Here is an 11,984-nt window from a genome sequence, read left to right on the forward strand (position 1 = left end):
CGCGTGCGCAAGCGGCGAAACCCGGAAGTAACCCTTTCCGGTACTTCCGGGTTGCCGCAGGACGCAACCTGAAAAAAATGTATCATGAAGCAAATGTAACATGAGGTATGACTGTATTATTATTATTATTATTGAAAAATGAATGGACCTTTCATGTCTGGCCTCCAGGGCTTCTCCAAAGACATCAAAGTCCCCAAGAGCCGATACCTTGGCTATATCAAGGACTATGAGGGAGCCACCTTGATGGAGTGTGAACTGAATCCCCGGATCCCTTACACAGAGCTCTCTCATATCATCAAGAAGCAGAAGGAGGTGAGAGGTAGAAAAGGAGGGAGGTGAAATGTGCAATTGTGCCCAGAATTCAGTATTCAGAAGGTTACCAGTGGCTGCTTAGAGGAGGGGGCTGTAGCTCACTGGTAGAGCATCTGCCGATGATCTCAGGCTCAGTTGCCAGCATCCCCAGGTGTAGGACTGGGAAGTACCTCTTCTGGAGCCACTACCTGCCAGTGTAGACAGTTCTGAGCTTGATGGACCCAATGCTCTCACGCTGTAGATGGCAGTTTCCTGTGTACCCCATCCTGAAGTAGAAATTATTCTGAAACAAAAAACATCACATGCTGTATTTGTGTCGAATTCGGAATGTCGGCAACCCAGAGAAACATGCCTTTTTGATTCTGGCCTGTCGCCCGCCCTCTGCTCTGCAAATACACAAGTTTAACCAGCCCTTCGTTGGGTGATCCATTATGGCCTTTCCCCTGGAACTGGTCCTGCAGGGGGTGTGCTGTGGGGATTGTTGGGTTGAAATAATGACAGACAGGTAGCGAGTGTCATCTGGGAGGCATCTCCTCGAGCAAGTCCCAAGGAGCCTCTTTTATTGATTATTACAACATTGCCACATATGTGCTTATTGCTGATTGGTTAACACAAGTACAAAGCAAAGGTTGCATTAATCACCAATAGATTAAAGACTGGGAAAGGGAGTGCAGAACTAGACAGGCATGAAAACCTCCTAATTAAATTATAACCAATGATTAATATAGTAAGACTTAAAACTATTACTAATGATTGATATAGGAAACTTAAAAGAGCATAACAAGCACGTTCCATAGATGTGATCAACTATGCATATAAGAACAGGTCAAATGACAATGTTTTCCTGAACTCAATGTGAACTGAACATTCTAAAGTGGTGAGTGAATGTCTTAGTATTAGGATGGTTTGTGCAGCATTATGTACAGAAGCAAAGCTTAGGAGCAAGACTTCCCATCAAGCCACAGTCATGTGCAAAACTCTAGCATCCCATCAGGGGATGGTAGTCCAAGGTGCATCACCTGCTGTCTTCTCCCTACAGATCATCAAGAAGCTGATAGAGAGGAAGCAGGCCCAGATCCGCAAAGTCTACCCTGGCCTCACTTGCTTCAAGGAAGGTGTTCGGCATATCCCTATTGAAAGCATACCAGGCATCCGTGAGTGCAGCTGGGTGGTTGCTGGGTAGTCTCTGGCAGAGTGAGCATGGCTTGTGGCGTGAATAGTGCTGTGATGGGAGCAACTTCTTCCATGATCTCTGACAGCTTCCCCCCAACTTGTGGCCAACCTGTATTTTGGACCCCAGCTCCCATCAAGGCTCAGCCAATGTCTCCAGTTGTCAAGGATGATGGGAGTTGTAGTCCAGCAACAACCACCAGGTTGGGGAAGGTTGAACCTGGGCGTGCCTTTTTCTCACCTTGCACCCCTTCACTGCTTTCAGGCATCAAGGATTGCCGCCACAACAAGCTTGTTGAAAGGGTTCGGACTTGGGGCAAACAAGATGCCCTTGTTATGTTTTTGTAAGAGGATTAGATCAGTGTTTCCTGAACTTGGCTCTCCAGCCGTTTTTGGACTACAACTCCCATCATCCCTAGCTAGCAGGACCAGTGGTCAGGGATGATAGGAACTGTAGTCCAAAAACAGCTGGAGACCCAAGTTTGGGAAACACAATGGATTAGACAAATCCATGGGGGGCAAAGCTGCCAATGGCTAGTAGCCACAACGACTATGTTCTGTGCCACTGTCAGAAGCAGCATTCCTCTGAATGTTGGGAATTGCAGGTGGGCAGGGTGCTGTTGCACTCATGCCCTGCTTGTGGGGTTCCCACAGACATCTGGCTGGCCACTGTGAGAACAGGACGCTGGACTAGATAGGTCATTGGCCTCATCCAGCAGGGCCCTTTGTGCATTCTTGTGAAGGCATGGTGGCAGATCTCTAGCAGAAGAGGCCAATAATTCTCCTCCCCATTGCTACCACCATGATGGTGCAATACTCCTCTGTTCTAAAGAGGTCCCGCCTCTCTCCTCCAGAGAAGACCAACCAAGGAGTGTGTGATATGTCATGGGGGCAGGGTAGAGGGCCTTTTGTGATCCCCAGCAGGTCCCTAATTTGGGGTCACATTAGCCGTGTTTTGCTTTTTTTAGCTGCGTTTTGTTCTCTTCAGAGTCTGGTCAACAGCCAGGTATGAAACTGGAGAGAATGTTCTCCCCAGGTGACTCTGGTCAATTTTCAGCAAAGGACATCTATTGGGGACGTGACCTCAGCCAGCACTCACTCATCTGGGGATGGGAGGAATGCCTGTGTTGTAAGATAAAAGACACAGGGAAATATGAAGCCCTACACTTAACATATTTTTCCGTGTATAACACGCCCTCATGTATAAGAGGAACCCTATTTTTCGAACCCCAAATTAAGAAATCAATGTTGCGGGGGGGAGATCGCCCTGAGTTGTTGAGGTTTTTGGAGGGAGGTCGCCCTTCCCCTTCTGTTGTTGGGGAGGTCACTGCGACCAATCGCCCATACACCTTACTGCACCCAATTGCATGCCACAGCGCCTGCAAGCCTCACTGCAGCCACAGATCGCACACCCATTCTCTGCAGCTGCAGCCGATCGCCCGCATGCCTGCAACCCGCTCTCTGCATTCACTATCCATATACAAGAGGGCCCCCAATTTTTGCCCAATTTTTTAAAAAAGCAAAATACATTGTCTTCTACGTGTACAAATGTGGTGTTTTTACAAATTGCCTCCAGCGCTGTGGGGACTGCTGCTTGCTTGCTTGCTTGCTTGCTTGCTTGCTTGCTTGCTTGCTTGCTTGCTTGCTTGCTTCTGAGCTGGTCCTGGGTCATTTGTTACTTTTGCATTGATATGGGGACTTTCCTTCTTTTCCAGGAGAGACGGGATGGAAGCCCTTGGGGAAGGAGAAAGGGTAAGTAGTGTGGCAATTTTCTTCTTCTCCCCCTCGCAATACTTCCTCTCTCTTGCAGCAGCAACAAGATCTTGGTCCTACCTTAAGAGAGTCATTCAAATCTCTCTTAATAGCTGATGTTGTAGACTGTGAATTTCTCTTGCAGGAAGGAGCTCAGGGATCCTGACCAGCTGTATACAACCTTGAAAAACCTCCTAGCGCAAATCAAGGTGACTTGTCTGAATGACAATTTGGTGGGGTGGGGCGGTGCAGGGAGTTTGGTGGTGCAAGCAAGACTTCTCCAGCTGATGTAGTGGAGAAATAGCTGCATGTTACAGTCCTAGTTTCTCGGTATTGCCCAACCCACACTTAACTGGGGAAATATATCCTTACCCAGCCCATCTTCAGAATATATTTGGGGCATTTTTGGTTTGTGTGTAACAGGGGTGACAAACTGAATCTAGTTCAGAGAACTGAATCCCTAATTCCCCTGCCCACCAGCAGGCTAGCTTTGATGAGGTGGGTGGGAGTGCTCACTTGTCAATCACCTGGCATCAGGTGATTGAAAAACCTCCCCAAAGTTCAAAGAGCATCGCTGTAAGTGTGCATCAGCTGGTCGGTGGTTACAGCAACTGCCTTGGAAGATACACTTGGAGCACACCTTCAGAGGAGCTCACTGCAGCAGCCTGCAGAGGAAAGAATCCTGCATTCAAAGGAAGCAGTTTGGATCAAATCCACTTCCTCCATGGGCTGGGGCAGGACCAAATTGGATTTGATAATTAGGCTCCTGTGCTGGAGGTTTTCTGCAACTCATGGAGTGGATGGAGGCAGATTGTGCGTGGTGTAAGGGTCTTTTGTTTTACTCTCATACAAGCTATGCAAGATGCACTAATTTTTTTTTTTAAAAAGCTGTTTCGTTGTAAATGCAAACTGAAAACTTTTTTCAGGCTCCAGCCCACTTATTGTTTTTCCTAGCTGTTTCTCTGGCCTCAAAAGATCAACCTTCTTGTTTAGCTCACACACAAAAATTTTCACAACAAAACACTTTATGAACTGGAGACCGTTTCCAGAATAGATTAAAGACCGTTTAAAAAAAAAAAAGATCTAAACAGGGAGAATAAAGCTATTCCATTTATTAAAACCGAGGTTCATAATGTGTGCATGCTTTTGAGTTACACAGAACTCTTCCTCTGGCTGGATGTTTAAAAAGGTAAAAAGGGATAAGAGGGTTTTTTAAATGTTTCTGACTGAGGCCTGCCCTCTGCCAACATCATGGTTTCTCTTTTTAATTTTCTTTTAACTTCTAGCTAAAGAACTGTGTTACTTAAAAAGCTTTCACACCATGTTGTGAATCTCAGTTAGTTCTAATAAATGTATTTAATCTCCCTGTTTTGGAAAGGTGGCATTACTGTTCTAGCTAACTGGCTCTTTTTCTCCCTTCTGGCCAGACCCATCCCAGCGCCTGGCCGTTCATGGAACCGGTCAAGAAATCTGAGGCTCCTGACTACTATGAGATCATCCGTTTCCCCATTGGTAGGTAGTTTGACTTGGCCCTTGCTTGGAGGAGTCAGTATGGCTGTTGTGAAAATATTTCAGATGGCAGAATTGATGGAGATTAGTTCCTGGATCATAATTGTGCCACAGGGGTGAGGGGTGTGGATTTCAAATTCCTGAGACTTGGCGCTTTTCTGTTCATTAAAAGAGTTCCTAATTCTGCTAAGGGCAGAAATGAGCTTAAAAAGATAAATTCAGCATAATCTTGACATTTTTTGCTGCATTCGCTCGTGTATCTGTAGTTAGAAAGAGGTGGAGACTGTTGTTCATTACATAATGCAATGCCCCCTGTATAATCCTCCTAAGGATAGATTTCTCCCCGCAAAAAAATCTTCAGAGAGTTTCCTTCTTACAGGAATACAAATTGTCATTTGCTGATGGAAAGGGATAAACACACTACATAACATTTTTTTATCGCTGTAAATATTTGCACTATACATTTTAAGCATACCACTTGAAACAGTTACGGCTTCACCCCCAATGCATCCTGGGAGCTGTAGTTAGTAAGGGCTTTAAGAGTTAGTAGGATACCTCTATTCCCCTCATAGAGCTTGCTGCTCTCAGAGTGGTTTAACAATCAACCCCTCTTCCCAGGGAACTCTGGGAACTGTAGTTCTCTGAGGGGAATGGAGTCTCATAGCAACTCCCTTAACTAACTACAGTTCCCATAATGCCTTGCGGGAAGCTGTTTATAGTTGTATGATACAGCATGGGGTCCATTGTTCTGGGGACACCTGTGCTGAAGTGTACTGCTTTGTATTTCTGTATTTTTGTGATTTCTAGTGGTTTTAGCAAATAAATCTGACTAGCACCTGAACTCAGAGCAAACAGCCACAGACATCCCTTAAACAGCCCTGCTGTTCTTGCTATAATTTGCTTTTGTGTCTTTTTCCTCTTGGGCCCCCTCCTCCACCCGGTCTACTTCTCACATAAGGTATTGCCCATTTCTGTTGATGATGAACAGAGTTTCATGAGTAATTAAGCCATGCATTATCCACATTTTTTTTTTACTATACCCTGCAGAAGTTCCAGAAGGCTAGCATTGTTAATCTGTTGCCACAAACCCAACAGAGGGTCTCGTGGCACCTTTATGGTGGCGTACAGCGAAATAGTGTGCAAGGATTTTCACTGGCAATACAGAACTTTCTCCTCCCTCTTCACTGTCCCCAAATCTGTTCCAGGGGTTGGGAGAAACCCTAGAACAGATTTAGGGGGCTCCTGGGGGGGGGGGAGTTTCATTGCACAAGCAGAAATCCTTGTGCTGACAGAACTATTTCATTACTGCTCTGTTGAATAAAGCTCGAATCACATGTATTAATGAAAAGGCTTTGTGAACCATTTCATCAGATATCTCAACTATAGTCCTAAACTGATAGACATATATATATATATTCATGTGGCTGCTGAGTTTGGAGAGGAATGAGATCAAAGTACAGTGGTACCTTGGTACTTGAAAGGCTTGGCTCCCGAACAAATTGGCTCCTGAATGTCACAAACCCGGAAGTAAATGTTCCGGTTTGCGAACATTTTTCGGAAGCCGAACATCAGACGCAGCTTCCACTTGAGTTCAGGTAGCTCCTGCAGCCAATCGGAAGCCGCACCTTGGTTTTTGAATGGTTTTGGGATTAAGACATTAGATTAAGTTCGAGAACCAAGGTGCCACTGTACCAAAAAAAACCACCACACCCCTCAGTGGCAATTATATATACAGTGGTACCTTGGGTTATAGACGCTTCAGGTAACAGACTCCGCTAACCCAGAAATAGTACCTTGGGTTAAGAACTTTGCTTCAGGATGAGAACAGAAATTGCGTGGTGGCGGCAGTGGGAGGCCCCGTTAGCTAAAGTGGTGCCTCAGGTTAAGAACAGTTTCAGGTTAAGAATGGACCTCCAGAACGAATTAAGTTCTGAACCAGAGGTACCAATGTAAAAGCAAAATGGTTCCAGTGATAAATTACAAAGCAGTGTTGATGATAACACAAACATCCTGGTGTACTGGTAAGCTAATTGTGATAAAAACCCACTATCTTGATATCTAGCCACATGCTAGATATCTAGCCACATGCTAGAATGGATGAATTGTGATAAGCAGTTTCCAGCTAGAAGATATTATTATTATTATTATTATTATTATTATTATTATTATTATTATTTCTTCTTTGAACTGGTGGTGCTTCCTGCACAAGTGACCTTCTTCCCTCCAACCCCCTTGCCTCATCAGACCTCAAGACGATGACGGAGCGGCTCAAGAACCGCTACTACGTCACCAAGAAGCTGTTCATTGCCGACTTGCAGCGCATAATCACCAACTGCCGCGAGTACAACCCCCCCGAGAGCGATTACTGCAAGTGCGCCAACACCCTGGAGAAGTTCTTCTACTTCAAGCTCAAGGAAGGGGGCCTCATCGACAAGTAGTAGCATCTGGGCTTATTCCCCCCCCCACACACCTCCGTCCTTCCATCTTGTGGGGACTCTCTTCTGGCTTGTGGCGAACAGCAGGCCGCTTCTCTGCTGCCTTTTGCCGCGTCTCACGCACAAACCACATCTGGGGTTGGCTGGATAAAAGAGCTTTTCCTTTTACTCGAGGGGGCGTGGGATGTGCACGGGTGCCATCTCTGTTGCATGCTTCTCCTTGCCCCTGAACAGACTGGGATCTGCCATCGGCCCTCTGGAATTTCCGAGCCTTATCACTCCATCTGTTGGGTCTTCCTTCTCAGCAGAGAGCCGTGTGGGAGTAGTCTGGGAGATCACCCCAGAAAAAGATTCTGAATCCTTGCATTATGCATCCGAAACATGTAACGAGGGGTGTGAGAAGCCCTCTTCCCCGCCCCCATTTTTCCGTATATGTCTGTGGGTTTTCTTGTGCTTCCATGTGTTGGGAGAGTTTTTCACCTGCTTGCACTTCATCCTTGCTTTAAGATTCAGCCATTTCTTCTTGACATATGAATGTAGAAAAGGAGCACTTGAGGGGTAGAAGAGGACCAGGAGAGTTGGGGAGACTTTATTACAGACTTCAGCAATAAAGAGGTTTCTTTCCCCACCCCTCTCTTTAAAAGCCGTTGATGGGACCATGAAAAACAGAAGCCCTTTTTGTTTTTGGCTAACTCACAACTTCCCACTATCCTGTTTGAATGCTGTTGCCCTGTCCTGTAGAGCTGTGTTTCCCAAACGTGGGTCTCCAGATGTTTTGAAACTACAATACCCATCATCCCTGACCACTGGTCCTGCCAGCTAGGGATGATGGGAGTTGTGGTCCAAAAACAGCTGGAGACCCACATTTGGGAAAAGTCCTGCTGTAGAGGAAAGGACCCCTTTTGAACCTTAGGCTAAATTGTGACTGCATTCCACCAGGCAGCTCATTCCGTTTTCACGACTTTCCCCTAAAAGTTAAGTTCCACTTTATATCTGAATTTTCACCTGACTTAAAAGCCACTTCCAGAACTCTAGTGCAAGTTTAGTGCTCATTTATGTGTCATTTGCTTTGCGGGGGAGGGGGGTCTATTTGCAAATAATGTGGAAATGAGTGCTAAACTTGCCCTATACTTTCCACCGTGGTTCCAGAAGTCGATATTACATTGTGTGAAAGTGCAAATACAATGTGGAAAGTAAACTTTTAGGAAAACATTGTGAAAATTGAATGACCTGCCAGGTGAATGCAGCCAGTATATAGCTGCAGGAGGTGGGCAAACAAGTAAAGGGTCTGGGGGGGGGGGAATAACCCCCTTGCTCAGTTGCCAGATTTTACCCTCTCAACGCTTACCAAAAGCCTGATACTGGATTGGAACTTTACACCCCACCACTTGGTGGTGGTGGTAGTAGTAAATTCTCCACATACCACATACCAGACCAGAATTAGCTGTGACCCCTCCCCACCTCTGGACACCCCTGCTTGGCTGTCTGATCACTCTATCCACAACGTGTGACCCATTCCTGATTATTTTCTGTCCTGCACTTACATCCCCACATCTATTTGATCCGCTGCATCTGAGTTTAGTCTTCATCTCTGCACTTACAACTTTTGCACACAGACACTCTCCCTCCCACTCTGTCAAGAGTAGCCAAGCTTTGGTGGGGCAAAATAATCAGGAACACAACTCTGACTCGGTATCAGTGGTGTCAATGATTCCGTCCCTCTCATTGGAGCTCCACCCACCCGCCTGCCTGTCTTCAACACGCACTTTCCTATGCATTTATCTGTGAGTGTCTGCCACATTTGCTGTTTCTCATGCCTTGGTTTAAAGGAGGTACAGAGAGGGTCTTTGTTTTCTTCTTCTTCTGAAATCGAGGCAGCCAGTTTTGCTGTTAACCAGATACTTTAAAATGATAATGGTGTTCTGATGACTTGCGGTAAGTTGCCAAGTTGGCACAGCCGCTCTCCTCAGGCGCCCTATAAATTTTGTGATGCTTAATATCTGTGCCACCATGTGGTGCAACAAAATTATAGCCCAGTTGTTTTTCTCTTGGCCATGAGAGTACAATTGTGAGGACATCAAACGCCCTAAGCCAGGCTTGGGGAACCAGGGCCCTCAAGACTTTATTGGACTCCAGTTCCCATCAGCCCTAGTCAGCAAAGCCCAAAGGTCAGGGCGTAATGGGAGTTGTAGTTAAACAGCATCTGGAAGCCCCACTCACCCACCCCATATGAAGAATTGCAGGCCTTTGTTGAAATAATTTCTGGGGTCTGGTGGTGAGAAAAACATATGTGTAACACCCTTTCTCAACCTTGGGTCCCTAGATATTGATGGACTGCAACTCCCATCATTCCTAGCCAGCATGACCAGTGGTCAGGGATAATGAGAGCATCTGGGGACCCAAAGTTGAGAGAGGCTGCCCTAGATAATAGTGGCATTTTATTGGTGGCCTGTATATTTAATACAGGAAGTGTAAGCTGCCCACCCACACTCACTTTTTCCCTTCCAGCACATGTGTGGGGAACATTTAGCCCCCTCCCATCACCCCTCCATTGACAATACTTGCTAGGGCTGATGGGAGTTGTAGTTCAGCAACATCTGAAGGTTCCCCACATTTCAGTAGGTATGGGGTAATGGGAAAGGAGGGTTGGAAAGTTGGGGTGGATGGACAACTAGATTGTGTTCAGTTATCCAGCCTGCTTCAGGGTGATTTGCCCAGGTGGAATATACTCTGTTTTAAGTGCTTGCTGCCAGTGTCATCATTTTGTTGGGGCTGTGTGTGTCTGGTTAACATTTTCCCTGGGGTATTCAGTGTAAAACGTAACCCCCTCAGCTGCAATTTTGAATAAGAAAAAAAGGTTGCTTTGTGAAGTAAGTCAAAGATCTTCCACTTCATCCCAGTCTTTTCCTCCAACCTTGTGCATGCTCATCACCCTTCCTCCTCTCAATTACAGAGGAGCTTTTTTGTCCTTTAAGCCTCTGAGGAACCTTATAAAAGGGGCATGGAGAGGGGGGGGAAGCATTTGAGTGACGATCCACTTGCCTTCTCTTAAGTGACTGTTGCCTTATGTCCACCACATTTGTGTGCTTAACCTGTACAATTGCAGGGCCTGACTCTACCACTCTGGGCCTTTCAATAATGTTGCCATTCCATTTTTTAAATACATAAAAGGAAAAATAATAACAATATGTCTGAAATATAAAAGGTGTGTTGCTTTCTTTTTTGACCAACTATTGTAGGTTTTGTTGGGAACTTCACCCTTAATAGCGAAGTGATTGCATATGTTTCAGTAGCTCCGGCTTTTTGTACAGCAGGCTTGGTTAAATACCCACATTATTTAATAAGCCAGGGTTTGTTCTTTCTTTTCTAGGTCATCTGTTCATAATTTGTATCCCTAGATCTCAGGGCGGTTCACAACATAAATTATAGTGCTAAAAAGAGTCTGCCTGGTGCTGACTATAAAATAGCTTATGGAAACTTGACTGTCATAGCTATGGCCAGTTTGCACATGTAGTTTGCTAAAGGAGAACAGATAGCTTTTAAAAATATTGCTCAAAGAAACAAACAATTCTGGCACTGATATGTTTCATATTAACATAATGCTGGGGGGGACGGGACGACACACGTTCTCTATTCTATACCTAATACAATAATGATAGTGTTTTCACACAGCTACTCAAGATGAGGAAACCTACAGAGGACATGGCTTGTGAGCATTTAGGGCAAATAAATCCATCTTCCACACCATGCATTCGGGATTGGTTCATATCCTGAAATAGCCAATGTCACAGAACTTGGATTAAATGGCAGTAAACATGCAGAGGACAGTACTAGACTTCAAGTAAAGCCAAGTCTAGCAGTATATAGTACCTGGGGGGAGCTTTAAAACCATACATACATACATACATACATACATACATTGCATACATGAACACAGAAAGTATTTATTATATGCAAAGTAAAGCTTGATTCTGACACCTGCTTATTTTGTATTGTTCTGTCACTTAGAATATATAGAAATCTGACCTTTTCTGTGACCTGAGCATGCATTTACATAGTCTATATATGATGGTGACTGAAAACACTTATTACTACAACACTTCTTGGGGTGCCTCCCTGATTTCTGTTTCCTCTTTGTGATCACAGCATTTTGCATACAGTGATAATAGCAAGCTCCCAGGCTTAAATTCCTTTTCAAATCCGGTATCTTGGCCAGCCCTATCATTAGACAGATGGGAAAGGTCTGTACCTTGGTGGCATGCTTTGCATGCAGACAGACCCTGGTTCAATTCCTGGCAGAGTGAGACTCCTGCCAGCAATCCTTGAAGGCTTCACCAATCGGGTGCTGTGCAGATGTTAAGACTACGCTCCAACAGTACCTGTCGGGCACCCAGTTGGTGGAAGCTGTCATAGGCAATATTGAGCTAGATAGATCAATAGTCTGACTCGGTATTGGGCAGTTTCCCATCTTCCTAAGATAGGTCTCTACCCCTAAACATCCTGAAATCTAAATTTCTACAATAGGGTAGGCATGAAGGAAGGGAAATCAAAAAGCCATACCAGATCTGACTGGTGCAAAGTCTGAGTTTACGTCCACATCCCTATACAGAGAGAGGGGAGAGTCAGTGGCGTAGCAGGGGGGGCCGGCCGCACCAGCTGCAACATCTGGGGGTTAGGTGGCGCAAATCCACGGGTTAGGGAGTGCAAATTACTTGCCTTGCCCCGGGTGCTGACAACCCACGCTACGCCACTGGGGAGAGTTGTGCTGCAGAATTCCACACTGTTCATGCTGATTCCGTTTTTCAG

General features: G+C 45.5%; 1 protein-coding gene across 1 annotated transcript in view; it reads left to right on the forward strand.

The window, feature by feature from the left end:
- Positions 1–10,382, forward strand: part of KAT2A (lysine acetyltransferase 2A) — a gene marked incomplete at its 5' end in the record, with an annotated part of 28,746 nt that extends 18,364 nt beyond the window's left edge. The window contains 6 exon segments of the mRNA XM_081885588.1: positions 169–312; positions 1,352–1,466; positions 3,198–3,234; positions 3,380–3,443; positions 4,662–4,746; positions 6,988–10,382. Coding sequence (XP_081741714.1) covers positions 169–312; positions 1,352–1,466; positions 3,198–3,234; positions 3,380–3,443; positions 4,662–4,746; positions 6,988–7,181 — 639 coding nt within the window. The 3' untranslated portion in view covers positions 7,182–10,382.
- Positions 10,383–11,984: the final 1,602 nt, after the last annotated feature.

The sequence above is a fragment of the Podarcis melisellensis genome (genome assembly GCF_964234715.1).
Source record: "Podarcis melisellensis genome assembly, chromosome: 13".
NCBI classification, from domain to species: Eukaryota; Metazoa; Chordata; class Lepidosauria; order Squamata; family Lacertidae; genus Podarcis; species Podarcis melisellensis.